We start from the raw sequence: 20957 nt of genomic DNA, 5'->3' as shown, positions 1-20957 counted from the left end.
CGGGAGCTGCTAAGACAACACCACACTAACAATGAGTCACAACAAGACTACAAGACAATAAGACTACACAACTTCCGGTCATGGGCAAATCACACTGTATAGTACAATGTGTATTAATACTATATTAGTAAGGTATATATCTTGGGGTGATTGTTATATCTGAATACAATTTTTCTGATTCCGGAATACCCCTTTAATTACCTTTGTGCTGTACGGGGATGCTGCCAGTACACCACGGTATATGTCGGCATACCTTTTAGACAGGTTTGTGACGTATTCTAGAAACATACCGGTGTAACGTGAATCCAGCCTAAACCATGTGACCAATGTATAAACAAGAGCAAAACAAAAGAAATGAAATGCGTTGTAGAGATCAAACAATACTTTATTGAGTACACGAAATACATAAAAAAAAAAACATAAAAAGGGATTAGAGAAAATACAATGAACAATTATGATAATGGCCGCAATGGACCAGACTGAAGAAATGGCGGCTGCCAATAGTATAAATATAATACACAGGAATGTATGTAAACAAATCCTTATTATTGGGACAGAGTATACCTGGGTAACATTAGGGTTAGGTGTTGGTTACCCAGGTATACTCTGTCCCACTTTGGTCTTTTCTATGTTGTTTTAGATTTTGCTATAAACTATTCAGCATCAGAGTAACCTTTTTTTATCATGCTATGTCCCTGTCCATGGGTTTAGTCCCAATAATAAGGATTTGTTTACATACATTCCTGTGTATTATATTTATACTATTGGTAGCCGCCATTTCTTCAGTCTGGTCCATTGCGGCCATTATCATAATTGTTCATTGTATTTTCTCTAATCCCTTTTTATGTTTTTTTTTATGTATTTCGTGTACTCAATAAAGTATTGTTTGATCTCTACAACGCATTTCATTTCTTTTGTTTTGCGCTTGTAAGTAGCGTGGGATCAGTTACCTATTGGGGTCGTTTTTTTTTTTTTGGTTCTCAATGTATAAACAAGCAATAAAAGAGTAATATGGGAGCAACGTATAATTCTTGTGTGACCGAAGAACACGATGGATGGATGGATGAATGATGACTAATGTCAACACTCTATAGACAATGTATGACTAATGCATGATCAGGGCGTGCGCGGTAGGTCAGCAGTGTGCGACAGTGTATAAGTGATGTATGAAGTGTCACTAATCGTACTTAAAGGGGTACTTCGCTGCCCCAGCGTTCGGAAGAAAATGGAGCAGGTGGCGGGGGGTCGTGACGTCATGGCCACGCCCCCTTGCGATGTCACACCACACCCCCTCAATGCAAGTCTATGGGAGGGGGCGTGGCGGCCGCCACGCCCCCTCCCATAGACTTTCATTGAGAGGGTGTGGTGTGACGTCACAAGGGGGCGTGGCCGTGACGTCACGACCCCAGACGCCCGATCCCAGAGTTGTAAACGAACGCTGGCCCCGTGATCAGACATCTTATCCCCTATTCTTTAGATAGAGGATAAGATGTCTAGGGGCGGAGTACCCCTTTAAACACATAGCCGATCTGTAGATACAACATGATGAGGCGTGCACCATATGTCCCCAAAATGGCGCACTATAACACCGCGCTCTCACTCCAGAGTACCTACAGCTGATGTGGTGACCTCCGTACCTGTTCATGATCAGGGAACTTATCTCTCACACAGTGCAGGGAGGAGAGAACTGCCCCTCGCTTATACCAGTCCTCATGGTCCGATCCTAAATATGTGACAGTGCAGGGAGAGAGTACATGACATAATATACTGTGCTCGGGGATCTTGGAGGGACCATAAGTAACATAATAATTCTTATAATATATCTATAGTGTTTTATTAACTCACACAGAGCAGGGAGGGGAGTACTGCCCCTCACCAATACCAATCCTTAGGGTCTGATCCTGAGTGCCATGTGCCATTAACAGGAAGAGAGTACACAGCATGATCAGAGACAACACTGGGACTATAAGCAATATAATTATTCTTATTATGTATGAACAGTGTTTTATTAACTCACACAGTGCCGGGAGGTGAGACCTACCCTTCGTCTATACCAGTCGTCAAGGTCCAATACTATATATGTGACAGTCCAGTGAGAGAGTACATGACATAACATACTGTGCTCGGGGATCTTGAAGTGACCATAAGTAACATACTAATTCTTATAATATATCTATAGTGTTTTATTAACTCACACAGAGCAGGGAGGGGAGTACTGCCCCTCACCAATACCAATCCTTAGGGTCTGATCCTGAGTGCCATGTGTCATTAGCAGGGAGAGAGTACATGACATGATCAGAGACAACACTGGGACTATAAGCAATATAATTATTCTTATTATGTATGAACAGTGTTTTATTAACTCACACCTACCCTTCGTCTATACCAGTCCTCAAGGTCCAATACTATATATGTGACAGTGCAGGGAGAGAGTACATGACATAACATACTGCGCTCAGGTATCTTGGAGGGACCATAAGTAACATACTAATTCTTATAATATATCTATAGTGTTTTATTAACTCACACAGAGCAGGGAGGGGAGTACTGCCCCTCACCAATACCAATCCTTAGGGTCTGATCCTGAGTGCCATGTGTCATTAGCAGGGAGAGAGTACATGACATGATCAGAGACGACACCGGTACTACAAGCAATCTAATTATTCCTATAACGTATCAACAGTGTTTTATTAACTCACGCAGTGCCGGGAGGGGAGAACTGTCCTTCGTCTATACCAGTCCTCAAGGTCTGATCCTAAATATGTAACAGTGCAGGGAGAGAGTACACAACACAACATACTGTGTTCCGGGACCTTATTGGGACTATAAGTAATCATCTTCATTATGTGTCTATGGGGTTTTATTAATGCACACAGTAAAGGGAGGTAAGAACTGCCCATCACTTATACCAGTCCTCATGGTCCGATCCCGAGTGCCATGTGACAGTGCAGGGAGAAAGTACATGACATGATCAGAGACGACACTGGGACTATAAGCAATATAATTATTCTTACCATGTATAAACAGTGTTTTATTAACTCACGCAGTGCCGGGAGGTGAGACCTGTCCTTCGTCTATACCAGTCCTCAAGGTCTGATTCTAAATATGTAACAGTGCAGGGAGAGAGTACACAACACAACATACTGTGTTCCGGGACCTTATTGGGACTATAAGTAATCATTTTCATTATGTGTCTATGGGGTTTTATTAACGCCCACAGTAAAGGGAGGTAAGAACTGCCCCTCAATTTTACCAGTCCTCATGGTCCAATCCCGAGTGCCATGTGACAGTGCAGGGAGAGAGTACATGACGGAACAAACAATGCACCTGAAATATACAGAAATCTAGTTTATGTGCCTATAGTGTTTTTTCAACTCACACAGTGCGGGTGTGAAAGGACTGACCTTCGCCTGTGCCATTTCTGCTGCACTGATCTCTCCAGGCTCTAGTGGAAGGTGGAGAGACACCTTACGTGTGCCCAAATTATTCCCTAGAAACAGAGATGGTCCTTGTGTGTTCCTTTCCCTCAGCTCCGAGCTGTGCAGATCAGTCTTACTGCTTTATCCTGAATATTACTTCCCATGTTGGTAGCATTGATGGACTCTCTAAGGCAGTGGTCTCCAACCTGCGGACCTCCAGATGTTGCAAAACTACAACTCCCAGCATGCTCGGACAGCCAAAGGCTGTCCGGGCATGCTGGGAGTTGTAGTTTTGCAACAGCTGGGGGCACCCTGGTTGGGAAACACTGGTCTGTGTAGAGGACAGGAGCTTCTTCAGGGTCCTGTCCAGTACATGCAATGTCCTAAAAAAGGAACATGGAGCCGCCCTCACCTGGTGTCAAAAGGAGCAGGTAACCCTGGTACAGGTAAAGAGTACAGAACATGTAATACCTCTCTGTACTGTAGGAGGCGCTACCAGACACCAGTCAGTGCATACAGTTCAGTAATACAGGTAAAGTGTACAGAACATGTAATACCTCTCTGTACTGTAGGAGGCGCTACCAGACACCAGTCAGTGCATACACTTCAGTAATACAGGTAAAGAGTACAGAACGTGTAATACCTCCCTGTACTGTAGAGGGCACTACCAGACACCAGTCAGTGCATACACTTCAGTAATACAGGTAAAGTGTACAGAACATGTAATACCTCTCTCTACTGTAGAGGGCGCTACCAGACACCAGTCAGTGCATGCACTTCAGTAATACAGGTAAAGTGTACAGAACATGTAATACCTCCCTGTACTGTAGGGGGCGCTACCAGACACCAGTCACTGCATACACTTCAGTAATACAGATAAAGAGTACAGAACATGTAATACCTCCCTGTACTGTAGGGGGTGCTACCAGACACCAGTCAGTGCATACACTTCAGTAATACAGGTAAAGAGTACAGAACATGTAATATCTCCCTGTACTGTAGGGGGTGCTACCAGACACCAGTCAGTGCATGCACTTCAGTAATACAGGTAAAGAGTACAGAACATGTAATACCTCCCTGTACTGTAGGTGGCGCTACCAGACACCAGTCAGTGCATGCACTTCAGTAATACAGGGGTTTTACCAGTAAATTGCCCATTCTGATTGGTCGGTTCTTCCAGCCATTGTCACGTTTCACAGATCTGGACTGTCTGTAACATTGTATGTTGAGTCTGGTTTCAACTTACAATGGTCCAGAAAAGACCATTGTATGTTGAAACTATTGTATGTTGAGGCCATTGTAAGTTGAGGGATCACTGTATAGATATGAACAGTACTTACTGCACTAAGGCCTGAGCGATAGTCACAGATGCCAGGAGCAGCAGGAGCCTCATGGTGTCCGGGGAGCGGAGGAGTTCAGCTCTGGGTGACATGATCTGATAAGGTGCCCTTCATCCAGCCTTGTTCACACAAACACTCCCTCATCAGCTGTAGACGACTATAGAGCGCAGATCATTGGCTCCTCACACCGCCCCATGAGCCCCCAGCTGACACTCATACCTACCTTGGTCGGTTTTGTAACATATGGTACAAGTTAAAGGGGTACTCCGGTGGAAAACATTTTTTAATCAACTGGTGCCAGAAAGTTAAACAGATTTGTAAATGACTTCTAAAAAATCTTTTATCCTTCCAGTACTAATTAGCAGCTGTATGCTATAGAGGAAATTTTATTTTATTTTTGAATTTCTTTTTTTGTCTTGTCCACAGTGCTCTCTGCTGACACCTCTGTCCATGTCAGGAACTGTCCAGAGCAGCATAGGGTTGCTATGGGGATTTTCTCCTCTGGAAAGTTCCTGATATACGGACATCGGGTGTCAGCAGAGAGCACTGTGGACAAGGCAAAAAAGAAGTTTAAAAAGAAACAAATTTCCTCTGTAGCATACAGCTGCTACAAAGTACTGGAAGGATTAAAGGGGTTATCCAGGAAAAAACATTATATATATATATATATATATATATATATATATATATATATATATAAATATAAATATATATCTAAATATATATCAACTGGCTCCAGAAAGTTAAACAGATTTGTAAATTACTTCGATTAAAAAATCTTAATCCTTTCAGTACTTATGAGCTTCTGAAGTTAAGGTTGTTCTTTTCTGTCTAAGTCCTCTCTGATGACACGTGTCTCGGGAAACTGGGCGTTTCCCGAGACACGTGTCATCAGAGAGCACTTAGACAGAAAAGAACAACCTTAACTTCAGAAGCTCATAAGTACTGAAAGGATTAAGAATTTTTAATAGAAGTAATTTACAAATCTTTTTAACTTTCTGGAGCCAGTTGATTTTAAAAAAAGTTTCCCACCGGAGTACCCCTTTAATTGGAGAGATGAGGTCACATTGGCCTCTTCTATACCTTACGATGGTAAATTTCATGGAAAGAATATGGGGGTGCAGGCTGGGGTGGGAAAGGGGTATAGTAAGGGGCCTGGTGGTGGGCTTCATGATAGACTAATGCCAAAAGGTCTACTTTCAAGAGGCACTTATGCTTGATGGTTACAGTTTCATATGTCCCAGGTCACAGTTCTCACAGTGAGATGCCCCAGAGGTGCCTCTTTGTCTGTCCATGTGCCCCAATCTATGCAACCGAGAAGCTAGACTACATTTTTGTTAAAGGGGTACTCCGGTGGAAAACAATTTTTTTTTCATATCAACTGGCTCCAGAAAGTTAAACAGGTTTGTAAATGACTTCTATTAAAAAAAAATCTTAACCCTTCCAGTACTTATCAGCTGCTGTATGCTCCACAGGAAGTTGTGTAGTTCTTTCCAGTCTGACCACAGTGCTCTCTGCTGACACCTCTGTCCATGTCAGGAACTGTCCAGAGAAGGAACAAATTCCCATAGCAAACCTCTCCTGCTCTGGACAGTTCCTGACACGGACAGAGGTGTCAGCAGAGAGTACTGTGGTCAGACCTGTGGAGCATACAGCAGCTGATAAGTACTGGAAGGATTAAGATTTTTAAATAGAAGTCATTTACACATCTGTACAACTTTCTGGCACCAGTTGATTTAAAAAAAAAAAAAAAACTTTTTCCACCGGAGTACCCCTTTAACCTGTTGGGGACGAAGGGCGTATGCATACGCCCTTGCGTCCTGGTACTTAAGGACGAAGGGCGTATCCATACGCCCGTGGGAATTACGGTCCCCGCCGCGCGCCCCGTGCAAATGCCCAGGGGGCATTAGACCCCCCCAGGGGGCATTAGACCCCCCCATGACGGCGATCGGCGCAAATCGCAAGTGAATTAACACTTGCGATTTGCGCCGATTCCGGGTCATTACGGGTCTATGGTGACCCGGAATAGAAGGGGGATCGCGGGTGTCTCAGACACCCACGATCCCCCTAAAGCGATAGGAGTGAGGTGGCAGAGGTGCCACCCCTCCTATCCCTGCTATTGGTGGTCTAGACGCGACCACCAATAGCAGATCTGGGGCGGAGGGGTTTACTTTCGTTTTCCCCGTCCTGCCCTCCCACAATAGGCGGGGCAGAACGAGGAAAACGAAGAGGAGCGGCGCCGGAGTCCACTTACCCCTCCGAAGGCAGCGGAGCGACGGCGATCGGCGGCAGCGATGGAGATCGGCGCCGGCGGCGTACGGCAGAAGAGGACGGCTCCCGGATGCGACAGAAGCCGGTGAGTAGTTGCCTAGCAACATCTAGAGGGCTACAGTCTGAGACCACTATAGTGATCTCTAGACTGTAGCCCTCCAGATGTTGCAAAACTACAACTCCCAGCTTGCCCAGACAACTGTTTGCTGTGTGGGCATGCTGGAATTTGTAGTTTTGCAACAGCTGGAGGTCTGCAGTTTAGAGACCACTGCACAGTGATCTCTATACTGCCCTCTAGATCTTGCAAAACTACAACTCCTAGCATGCCCACACAGCTGTTTGCTGTCTGGGCATGCTGGGAGTTGTAGTTTTACAACATCTGGAGGTCCACAGTTCAGTGGTCTCTAAATTGTAGCCCTCCAGATGTTGCAAAACTACAAATTCCAGCATGCTCACACAGAAAACAGCTGTCTCGGCATGCTGGGAGTTGTAGTTGCGTACCTCCAACTGTTGCAAAACTACATCTCCCAGCATGCCCTTCTGTGATCAGTACATGCTGGGAATTGTAGTTTTGCAACAGCTGGAGGCACACTGGTTGGAAAATACTGAGTTAGGTAACAGAACCTAACTGAAGGTTTTCCAACCAGTGTGCCTCCAGCTGTTGCAAAACTACAACTCCCAGCATGCATGGTCTGTCAGTACATGCTGGGAGTTGTAGTTTTGAAACAGCTGGAGGTTTGCCCCCCCCCCCCCCCCCCATGTGAATGTACAGGGTACATTCACACGGACGGGTTTACAGCAAGTTTCCTGCTTCAAGTATGAGCTGCGGCAAATTTTTCGCCGCAGCGCAAATTCCTAGCGGGAAACTCACCATAACTCGCCAGTGAGAATGTACCCTAAAAACACTACACTACACTAACACCTAATAAAGGGTAAAACACTACATATACACCCCCTTACACTGTCGTCCCCCCCCCCCCCCCAATAAAAATGAAAAACGTATTGTACGGCAGTGTTTCCAAAGCGGAGCCTCCAGCTGTTGCAAAACAACAACTCCCAGCATTTCCGGACAGCCACTGACTGTCCAGGCATGCTGGGAGTTTAGCAACAGCTGGAGGCACCCTGTTTGGGAATCACTGGCGTAGAATAACCCTATGTCCACCCCTATGCAATCCCTAATTCAGTCCTCAAATGCGCATGGCGCTCAATCACTTTGGAGCCCTGTCGTATTTCAAGGAAACAGTTTAGGGCCACATATGGGGTATTTCCGTACTCGGGAGAAATTGCACTACAAATTTTGGGGGGCTTTTTCTCCTTTTACCCCTTATGAAAAGGAAAAGTTGGAGGCTACACCAGCCTGTTAGTATAAAAAAAAAAAAATTTTTACACTAACATGCTGGTGTTGCCCTTTACTTTTTATTTTCACAAGGGGGAAAAGGAAAAAAAGACCCCCAAAATTTGTAACGCAATTTCTCCTGAGTACAGAAATACCCCATATGTGGGCGTAAAATGCTCTGCGGGCGCACAACAAGGCTCAGGAGTGAGAGCGCACTATGTACATTTGAGGCCTAAATTGGTGATTTGCACAGGGGTGGCCGATTTTACAGCGGTTCTGACATAAACCCAAAACAATAAATACCCAGATGTGACCCCATTTTGGAAACTACACCCCTCACGTAATGTAATAAGGGGTACAGTGAGCATTTACGCCCCACAGGGGTCTGACAGATTTTTGGAACAGTGGTCTGTGAAAATGAAAACTGTAATTTTTTGTTTGCACAGCCCACTGTTCCAAAGATCTGTCAAACGCCAGTGGGGTGTAAATGCTCACTGCACCCCTTATTACATTCCATGAGGGGTGTAGTTTCCAAAATGGGGTCACATGTGGGGGGTTCCACTGTTCTGGCACCACGGGGGGCTTTGTAAATGCACATGGCCCCCGACTTCCATTCCAAACAAATTATCTCTCTAAAAGCTCAATGGCGCTCCTTCTCTTCTGAGCATTGTAGTTCGCCCGCAGTGCACTTGACGTCCAAACATGGGGTATTTCCATACTCAGAAGAAATGGGGTTACAAATTTTGGGGGGCATTTTCTCCTATTACCCTTTGTAAAAAAGTAAAATTTGGGGAAAAACCAGCATTTTAGTGGAATTTTTTTTTTTCATTTACACATCCGACTTTAACAAAAAGTTGTCAAACACCTGTGGGGTGTTAAGGCTCACCGTACCCCTTATTACGTTCCTTGAGGGGTGTCGTTTCCATAATAGTGTGCGATGTGGGAGTTTTTGCTGTCCTGGCACCATAGGGGCTTCCTAAATGGGACATGCCCCCCAAAAACCATTTCAGAAAAACTCATTCTCCTAAATTCCATTGTCGCTCCTTCCCTTCTGAGCCCTCTAGTGCACCCGCCGAACACTTGACATACACACATGAGGCATTTCCTTACTCGAGAGAAATTGGGTTACACATTTTGAGAGGATTTTTTTCCTTTTACCCCTTGTAAAAATTCAAAAACTGGGTCTACAAGAACATGCGAGTGTAAAAAATGAAGATTTTGAATTTTCTCCTTCACTTTGCTGCTATTCCTGTGAAACACCTAAAGGGTTAACACACTTACTGAATGTCATTCTGAATACTTTGAGGGGTGCAGTTTTTATAATGGGGTCATTTGTGGGGTATTTCTAATAAGAAGACCCTTCAAATCCACTTCAAACCTGAACTGATCCCTGAAAAATTCTGATTTTGAAAATTTTGCAAAAAATTGGAAAATTGTTGCTGAACTTTGAAGCCCTCTGGTGTCTTCCAAAAGTAAAAACATGTGAACTTTATGATGCAAATATAAAGTAGACATATTGTATATGGGAATCAATATATCATTTATTTGGAATATCCATATTCCTTATAAGCAGAGAGCTTTAAAGTTAGAAAAATGCTAAATTTTCACATTTTTCATGACATTTTTGAATTTTTCACCAAGAAAGGATACAAGTATCGCCGAAAATTTACCACTAACATAAAGTAGAAGATGTCACGAAAAAACAATCTCGGAATCAAATTTATAAGTAAAAGCATCCCAGAGTTATTAATGCTTAAAGTGACAGTGGTCAGATTTGCAAAAAATGCTCCCGTCCTTAGGGTCACAATGGGCTCCGTCCCCAAGGGGTTAAATGAGCTTCCACCTTTGTGGATTCCCTTGCTGGCCTCTGCAACCCTCTTACACTCATCTACCTCGGTACCTTCACCCTTCTGCTCCAGAGGCCCCAGCCCAGGTATTTACCTGGTAGGTACTGCTTGGCAGTCTTCTCTCTCTTAGGGCCCACCACCATTTGTTTACCGGCGTCCTACCAGTCACCTGACCAAACCGTAAACATCAAGCTCTGTTAGTCACACACAATTCAAGTGTCCCATAAGAGTCTGCAGACCACAGGACTACAATTACCATCAGGGGTTCAGGCTCCTCCCAGCCTGCGGACTGAGCTAAACCTAGTTTTAAAGCCCATGACCCAGCTGTGTTCAGCACCTGTGCTGATCTGGACCACACTGAAAACCTGAAAGGGAATGAAAGACCCTACTACCAACCTGCCCTTCATCCCATAAAAATCCAGGCCTAAAAACAGACTTAAAGGGGTACTCTGGTAAAAAACTTTTTTTATTTTTTTTTTATAAACTGGTGCCAGAAAGTTAAACAGATTTGTAAATAAAATCTTAATCCTTCCAGTACTTATTAGCTGTTGAATATTGACAGGCCCAAGGCCTGATTATGGAAACATACATGTGTTTTATAATTGCATCTGTGTATAAACTAAGACCTGGGGGGTGAGGGGTCATTCAGACGGTGTATCCTGTGTCTTTTGTGTATTGCAGTTTATTGGGGGTCTGGCTGTGTGTTTACATCTCCTTTGAAGTCATGCACACTGGTCCCATCATATAATCAAACAGATAAGGGGCCAGGAAAAGAGATGCCCCCCTGGTGGGATCAGAGGGGAGGGGGGAATGGAGTCCCTCCAAAAAGGAGATAGATATATTTAAAACAATGCTAGACTCAGGGTGTTCAATGCTGTGGAACAAGCTGACAAGACCATCCTAAGAACAGCTGGAACCTCACTCTCTCTCATGGACTGCTAATATCATCGTGCTGTAAGAACTTCATTTTTTGCTTTTCTGAACTTGTATTACTAAACTCTTATATATATTCTTATAACTGTATGTCATTTGTTTCTGTATTTTTATATATATATAGCACGGTGATACCTTTTATCAGATTAAATGTTTAATTAATCAGCTCTGGTCTTTGATCTCTAAATATATGAGCTGACCTTTCTGAAGGAGGCTCTGGTAAAACACGTTTATCTAAGGGTTAATTTGGTGACTTGCTGGGACTTGTAGTGGATACCCAGAGGTCTGGCGGCTTTAACCCTTGCACCATCACACTCTCTCTAGCGTCTTGGCTGGACCGATAGGGTGTGATCGTGACAAATACTACATAGGAAATTCTTTTCTTTTTGGAACAAAGTGCTCTCTGCTGACATCACGAGCACAGTGCTCTCTGCTGACATCTCTGTCCATTTTAGGAACTGACCAGAGCAGCATATGTTTTCTATGGGGATTTTATCCTACTCCGGACAGTTCTTAAAATGGACAGAGATGTCAGCAGAGAGCACTGTGGTCGTGATGTCAGCAGTATTCAGCAGCTAATAAGTACTGGAAGGATTAAGATTTTTTTAAATAAAAGTAATTTACAAATCTGTTTAACTTTCTGGCACCAGTTGATTAAAAAAAAAGAAAAAAAAGTTTGCCACCAGAGTACCCCTTTAACCCCTTAAGGACGCAGGACGTAAATGTACGTCCTGGTGAGGTGGTACTTAACGCACCAGGACGTACATTTACGTCCTGTGCATAACCGCGGGCATCGGAGCGATGCCCGTGTCATGCGCGGCTGATCCCGGCTGCTTATCGCAGCCAGGGACCCGCCGGCAATGGGCGTCCGCCATTAACCCCTCAGGTGCCGGGATCAATACAGATCCCAGCATCTGCGGCAGTGCGCGATTTGAATGAATGATCGGATCACCCGCCGTCCGGCTCCCGGCGTCTCCTGCTCTGGTCTGAGATCGAGCAGACCAGAGCAGGAGATGACCGATAATACTGATCTGTTCTATGTCCTATACATAGAACAGATCAGTATTAGCAATCATGGTATTGCTATGAATAGTCCCCTATGGGGACTATTCAAGTGTAAAAAAAAAATTAAAAAAATGTCAAAGTAAAAAAAAAAGTGAAAAATCCCCTCCCCCAATAAAAAAGTAAAACGTCCCTTTTTTCCTATTTTACCCCCAAAAAGCGTAAAAAAAAAAAAATTTTATAGACATATTTGGTATCGCCGCGAGCGTAAATGTCCGAACTATTAAAATAAAATGTTAATGATCCCGTATGGTGAACGGCGTGAACGAAAAAAAAAAAAAAAGTCCAAAATTCCTACTTTTTTAATACATTTTATTTAAAAAATAATTATAAAAAGTGTATTAAAAGTTTTTTATATGCAAATGTGGTATCAAAAAAAAAAGAACAGATCATGGCGCAAAAAATGAGCCCCCATACCGCCGCTTATACGGAAAAATAAAAAAGTTAGAGGTCATCAAAATAAAGGGATTATAAACGTACTAATTTGGTTAAAAAGTTTGTGATTTTTTTTAAGTGCAACAATAATATAAAAGTATATAATAATGGATATCATTTTAATCGTATTGACCCTCAGAATAAAGAACACACGTCATTTTTACCATAAATTGTACGGCGTGAAAACGAAACCTTCCAAAATTAGCAAAATTGCGTTTTTCGTTTTAATTTCCCCACAAAAATAGTGTTTTTTGGTTGCGCCATACATTTTATGATATAATGAGTTATGTCATTACAAAGGACAACTGGTCGCGCAAAAAACAAGCCCTCATACTAGTCTGTGGATGAAAATATAAAAGAGTTATGATTTTTAGAAGGCGAGGAGGAAAAAATGAAAACGTAAAAATTTAATTGTCTGAGTCCTTAAGGCCAAAATGGGCTGAGTCCTTAAGGGGTTAAAGGGGTACTCCACTGGCCAGCGTTCAGAACTAAATGTTCCGATCACTGTTTTTGCACTGCGTTGGTCGGCCCCGTGCCTCATGACGTCATGGCAACGCCCCCTCAATGCAAGTCTATGGGAGGGGGCGTGACGCCCCCTCCCATAGACTTGCATTGATGGGGCGTGGTCATGACGTCACAAGGGGAGTGGCCGACCACTGCAGCACGAAAAGAGCATTCGGGACATTTAGTTCTGAACGCTGGCCAGTGGAGTACCCCTTTAACAAAGTCCTCAGCAGCTATGGTCTGGTTTGGATTTTACACTATTCTGGATTTCCCATATCTCATCCAGCTTTCCCTGGATGAGATATGTGCTTCCTGAAACCCGGTAGATATGTGAGAGGAGCCAATTTCCCGAAATTTGTTTCAGTACCGAATCTTTCAGATTAGTTTTGGATGCATATTGGTAAGTGCCTCCGTTGCCCATTAAAAGTATGTACAGGAGCAGGGACTCCTGTCAAAGACTGCTGTCCTCACACATCTGCAGATCTATGGCATAGTCAGTAAAGGACCCACAAATCCTGAGGAGAACATGTGGGCAGATCTTGGCGACGTCCTCTGAAGGTGAATGGAAGGATACGCCGCGTCCTCGCTGCCTTATCCGCGCTTATCGGACGCTGGCACCGACATCAATCGTGATATCAAATATTTACTATAAAAACGATGTACGTGAAAAGGAAAAACAAAGAAAAACTTTATATAAGACTAATCTGCTACAAGGATCGGGGCCACCACAGAAGATCAACCAGAGGCCGCCTGTAAGTGGACTTCAGAGATTTAACCCTTACAGGAATCAATAGGTGATGGTCTTAGCTTCACTTCCACTTCCCTGCACGCAGACCTATGTACAGGTCACAGAGCATGCCCACAACACTCAACCATCAAAGTCAGTAGGTGATGGTCATAGTTCCTTTCCTCCTTCCCTGAAAGCAGACCTATGTACAGGACACAGAGCATGCCCACAGAACTAATCCATCAAAGTCAATAGGTGATGGTCATAGTTCTTTTCCCCCCTTCCATAAATGTAGACCTATGTACAGGTCACAGAGCATGCACACAAAACTCAATCATCGAAGTCAGTAGGTGATGGTAATAGTTCCTTTCCCCCTTCCCTGAATGCAGACCTGTGTACAGGTCACAGAGCATGCCCACAACACTCAACCATCAAAGTCAATAGGTGATGGTCATAGTTCCTTTCCTCCTTCCCAGAACGCAGACCTGTGTACAGGTCACAGAGCATGCCCACAACACTCAACCATCAAAGTCAGTAGGTGATGGTCATAGTTCCTTTCCTCCTTCCCAGAACGCAGACCTGTGTACAGGTCACAGAGCATGCCCACAACACTCAACCATCAAAGTCAGTAGGTGATGGTCATAGTTCCTTTCCTTCTTCCCAGAACGCAGACCTATGTACAGGTCCCAGAGCATGCCCACAGAACTAAACCATCAAAGTCAGTAGGTGATGGTCATAGTTTCTTTCCCCCTACCCTGAGCACAGATCTATGTACAGGTCACAGAGCATGCCCACAGAACTAATCCATCAAAGTCAATAGGTGATGGTCATCGTCCTTTTCCCCCCTTCCATAAATGTAGACCTATGTACAGGTCACAGAGCATGCCCACAAAACTCAATCATCAAAGTCAGTAGGTGATGGTAATAGTTCCTTTCCCCCTTCCCTGAATGCAGACCTGTGTACAGGTCACAGAGCATGCCCACAGCACTAAACCATCAAAGTGGATAGGTGATGGTCATAGTTCCTTTCCTCCTTCCCTGAATGCAGACCTATGTACAGGTCACAGAGCATGCCCACAGAACTATTCCATCAAAGTCAATAGGTGATGATCTTAGTTCCTTTCCTCCTTCCCTGAACGCAGACTTATGTACAGGTCACAGAGCATGCCCACAGAACTAAACCATCAAAGTCAATAGGTGATGGTCATAGTTCATTTCCTCCTTCCCTGTACAGGTCACAGAGCATGCACACAAAACTCTCTGATAGAAAGCAATAGGTGGTATTCACAGCTCCCCTTCTTTCACAGTCACCTCTGTTCAGGTCACATAGCATGCTCACAGCACTCAACCATCAAAGTCAGTAGGTGATGGTGCTAGTTCCTTTCCTCTTTCCCTGAATGCAGACCTATGTACAGGTCACAGAGCATGCCCACAACACTCAACCATCAAAGTCAATAGGTGATGGTCATAATTCCTTTCCCCCCTTCCGTAAATGTAGACCTATATACAGGTCACAGAGCATGCCCACAAAACTCGACCTTCAAAGTCAATAGGTGATGATCATAGTTCCTTTCCCCTCTTCCAAAAATGTAGACCTATATACAGGTCACAGAGCATGCCCACAAAACTCAATCATCAAAGTCAGTAGGTGATGGTCATAGTTCCTTTCCTCCTTCCCTGAACCCAGACCTTTGTACAGGTCACAGAGCATGCCCACAGCACTAAACCATCAAAGTCAATAGGTGATGGTCATAGTTCCTTTCCTCCTTCCCTGTACAGGTCACATAGCATGCCCACAAAACTCTCTCATAGATAGCAATAGGTGGTATTCACAGCTCCCCTTCTTTCACAGTCACCTCTGTCCAGGTCGCATAGCATGCTCAGAGAAGCACTCAACCATCAACATCAATAGGTGATGGTTATAACGACCCCTCGTCACTTCCCTGCTCACTGACAATGTACATGTCACAGAGCATGCCCACAACACAAAACCATCAAAGTCAATAGGTGACAGTTAGCGCTCCAGTCCTTGCATACTGACCACTGCACAGGTCACAAAGCATTAAAACAACACTCTCCCATGGAAAGCCATAGGCGACAGTCACAGCTACCCTCCCTCCACATTGAGATCACAAAGCATGCCCACAACACTCTCCCATCAAAGCTAGTAGGTGATGGTCATATCTCTTCTACTCCCTGCACACTGACCTATGCACAGGCCACAGAGCATGCCCACAGCAATTTCCCATTAAAAGAAATAGGTGGTAGTCACACTCCCCTCCTTTTACAGTGACTAATGTTCAGCTCACAGAGCATGCCCACAACACTCTCCTATCAAAATGAGTAGGTGATAGTCATAGAAACCCTCCACTGCTTGTTGCACAATGACCTCTGGACAGGTCTAAGAGCATGACCACAACACTCAACCTATAGAAGTCAATAGATTACGGTCACTGTTTACCTCCACACCCTCCTTATAACACTCATACACCTGCGCACAATACACAGAGTCAATAGGTGATGGTCATGGCACCCCTCCCCGCACACTGACCTAAAAACAGATTACAGAGCATGCCCACAACACTCTCCCATAGACGTTAACAGCTAGAGGAGGTGCAGTGTTCTAAGATGCTTTAGACAAGTCCAAGTACAAGATTTATACGACCATTTGAAAAGTGTGTTGCAAAACTACAACTCCCAGCATGCCCGGACAGCCAAAGGCTGTCCGGGCATGCTGGGAGTTGTAGTTTTGCAACAGCCGGAGGCACCCTGCTTGGGAAACACAGCCAGATAGCGTCACTTTGCTCACATTCCTAATTCACACACTACACTGACCTCTAGTGGTTGTAATAATAAACAACAGTAACTATTTAGTGATCTTATATGGATGAGACATCTACTGGTTAGATTAGGAACTGCATATTACAATTAGGTGAGAAGTGGGAAACAGTGACCTCTAGTGGCTGAAGTATTTTCTGTATATATTTTGTCATGAGATATGTCGCCCCCTAGTGGCTGAAATAACAATTTTTTTCTATACTTCTCACTAGAGATGAGCGAACTTACAGTAAATTCGATTTGTCACAAACTTCTCGGCTCGGCAGTTGATGCCTTATCCTGCATAAATTAGTTCAGCCTTCAGGTGCTCCGGTGGGCTGGAAAAGGTGGATATATTCCTTTTCCAGCCCACGGGGGCACCTGAAAGCTGAACTAATTTATGCAGGAAAAGTCATCAACTGCCGAGCCGGGAAGTTCGTGACGAATCGAATTTACTGTAAGTTCGCTCATCTCTACTTCTCACCATACTTGTCTGCTTATTATGTTATACACAATGAATACTTTATATTAGGGTTCAGCTGTTTTATTATATTAATTAAAATCATTATGGGGAATGAGGCTTTTATAATAACATCACTCCCTCTAATATACAGTCCTATGTAATATCATCACTCTCCTCTAATATACAGTCCTATGTAATAACATCACTCCCTCTAATATACAGTCCTATGTAATATCATCACTCTCCTCTAATATACAGTCCTATGTAATAACATCACTCCCTCTAATATACAGTCCTATGTAATAACATCACTCCCCTCTAATATACAGTCCTATGTAATAACATCACTCCCTCTAATATACAGTCCTATGTAATAACAACACTCCCCTCTAATATACAGTCCTATGTAATAACATCACTTCCCTCTAATATACAGTCCTATGTAATAACATCACTCTCCTCTAATATACAGTCCTATGTAATAAGATCACTCTCCTCTAATATACAGTCCTATGTAATAACATCACTCCCTCTAATATACAGTCCTATGTAATAACATCACTCCCTCTAATATACAGTCCTATGTAATAACATCACTCCCCTCTAATATACAGTCCTATGTAATAACATCACTTCCCTCTAATATACAGTCCTATGTAATAACATTACTCTCCTCTAATATACAGTCCTATGTAATAAGATCACTCTCCTCTAATATACAGTCCTATGTAATAACATCACTCCCTCTAATATACAGTCCTATGTAATATCATCACTCTTCTCTAATATACAGTCCTATGTAATAACATCACTCCCCTCTAATATACAGTCCTATGTAATAACATCACTCCCCTCTAATATACAGTCCTATGTAATAACATCACTCCCTCTAATATACAGTCCTATGTAATAACATCACTCCCTCTAATATACAGTCCTATGTAATAACATCACTCCCTCTATCATACAGTCCTATGTAATAACATCACTCCCCTCTAATATACAGTCCTATGTAATAACATCACTCTCCTCTAATATACGGTCCTATGTAATATCATCACTCTTCTCTAATATACAGTCCTATGTAATAACATCACTCCCTCTAATATACAGTCCTATGTAATAACATCACTCCCTCTATCATACAGTCCTATGTAATATCATCACTCTTCTCTAATATACAGTCCTATGTAATAACATCAATCCCCTCTAATATACAGTCCTATGTAATAACATCACTCCCTCTAATATACAGCCCTATGTAATAACATCACTCTTGTCTAATATACAGTCCTATGTAATAACATCACTCTCCTCTAATATATAGTCCTATGTAATATCATCCCTCTCTAATATACAGTCCTATGTAAGAACACCACTCTCCTCTAATATACAGTCCTATGTAAAATCATCGCTCTCCTCTAATATACAGTCCTATGTAATAACATCACTCCCCTCTAATATACAGTCCTATGTAATAACATCACTCCCTCTATCATACAGTCCTATGTAATAAGATCACTCTCCTCTAATATACAGTCCTATGTAATATCATCACTCTTCTCTAATATACAGTCCTATGTAATAACATCACTCCCCTCTAATATACAGTCCTATGTAATAACATCACTCCCCTCTAATATACAGTCCTATGTAATAACATCACTCCCTCTAATATACAGTCCTATAATGTAATATCATCACTCTCCTCTAATATACAGTCCTATGTAATAACATCACTCTCCTCTAATATACAGTCCTATGTAATAACATCACTCCCCTCTAATATACAGTCCTATGTAATAACATCACTCCCTCTAATATACAGTCCTATGTAATAACATCACTCCCCTATAATATACAGTCCTATGTAATATCATCACTCTCCTCTAATATACAGTCCTATGTAATATCATCACTCCCTCTAATATACAGTTCTATGTAATAACATCACTCCCCTCTAATATACAGTCCTATGTAATAACATCACTCCCCTCTAATATACAGTCCTATGTAATAACATCACTCTCCTCTAATATACAGTCCTATGTAATAACATCACTCTCCTCTAATATACAGTCCTATGTAATAACATCACTCTCCTCTAATATACAGTCCTATGTAATAACATCACTCCCCTCTAATATACAGTCCTATGTAATAACATCACTCCCCTCTAATATACAGTCCTATGTAATAACATCACTCTCCTCTAATATACAGTCCTATGTAATAACATCACTCTCCTCTAATATACAGTCCTATGTAATAAGATCACTCTCCTCTAATATACAGTCCTATGTAATAACATCACTCCCTCTAATATACAGTCCTATGTAATAACATCACTCCCCTCTAATATACAGTCCTATGTAATAACATCACTCCCCTCTAATATACAGTCCTATGTAATAACATCACTCTCCTCTAATATACAGTCCTATGTAATAACATCACTCCCCTCTAATATACAGTCCTATGTAATAACATCACTCTCCTCTAATATACAGTCCTATGTAATAACATCACTCTCCTCTAATATACAGTCCTATGTAATAAGATCACTCTCCTCTAATATACAGTCCTATGTAATAACATCACTCCCTCTAATATACAGCCCTATGTAATATCATCACTCTGCTCTAATATACAGTCCTATGTAATATCATCACTCTCTAATATACAGTCCTATGTAATAACATTACTCCCTCTAATATACAGCCCTATGTAATATCATCACTCTGCTCTAATATACAGTCCTATGTAATATCATCACTCCCCTCTAATATACAGTCCTATGTAATATCATCACTCCCCTCTAATATACAGTCCTATGTAATAACATCACTCTCCTCTAATATACAGTCCTATGTAATAACATCACTCCCTCTAATATACAGTCCTATGTAATATCATCACTCCCCTCTAATATACAGTCCTATGTAATATCATCACTCTCCTCTAATATACAGTCCTATGTAATATCATCACTCTTCTCTAATATACAGTCCTATGTAATATCATCACTCTTCTCTAATATACAGTCCTATGTAATATCATCACTCCCCTCTAATATACAGTCCTATGTAATAACATCACTCCCTCTAATATACAGTCCTATGTAATAACATCACTCCCCTCTAATATACAGTCCTATGTAATAACATCACTCTCCTCTAATATACAGTCCTATGTAATAACATCACTCCCCTCTAATATACAGTCCTATGTAATAATATCACTCTCCTCTAATATACAGTCCTATGTAATAAGATCACTCTCCTCTAATATACAGTCCTATGTAATAACATCACTCCCTCTAATATACAGTCCTATGTAATAACATCACTCCCCTCTAATATACAGTCCTATGTAATAACATCACTCCCCTCTAATATACAGTCCTATGTAATAACATCACTCTCCTCTAATATACAGTCCTATGTAATAACATCACTCCCCTCTAATATACAGTCCTATGTAATAACATCACTCTCCTCTAATATACAGTCCTATGTAATATCATCACTCTCCTCTAATATACAATCCTATGTAATAACATCACTCTCCTCTAATATACAGTCCTATGTAATAACATCACTCCCCTCTAATATACAGTCCTATGTAATAACATCACTCTCCTCTAATATACAGTCCTATGTAATATCATCACTCTCCTCTAATATACAGTCCTATGTAATAACATCACTCTCCTCTAATATACAGCCCTATGTAATATCATCACTCTCCTCTAATATACAATCCTATGTAATATCATCACTCTTCTCTAATATACAGTCCTA

At 42.3% G+C, this 20957-nt stretch overlaps 1 protein-coding gene across 1 annotated transcript in view; it reads right to left on the bottom strand.

Moving 5' to 3' along the window:
- LOC130290203 (pepsin A-like) overlaps window positions 1-4863 on the bottom strand; it is a 69572-nt gene extending 64709 nt beyond the window's left edge. Inside the window, exon 1 of the mRNA XM_056537586.1 lies at window positions 4760-4863. Within this exon, the coding sequence (XP_056393561.1) occupies window positions 4760-4851 (92 nt within the window). The 5' untranslated portion in view covers window positions 4852-4863. The remainder of the gene's footprint in view (window positions 1-4759) is intronic.
- Window positions 4864-20957: the final 16094 nt, after the last annotated feature.

Source organism: Hyla sarda, chromosome 1 (assembly GCF_029499605.1).
Source record: "Hyla sarda isolate aHylSar1 chromosome 1, aHylSar1.hap1, whole genome shotgun sequence".
Lineage (NCBI taxonomy): Eukaryota > Metazoa > Chordata > Amphibia > Anura > Hylidae > Hyla > Hyla sarda.
The sequence above is the reverse complement of the archived record's forward strand: the minus strand, read 5'-3'. Positions and strand labels throughout refer to the sequence as shown.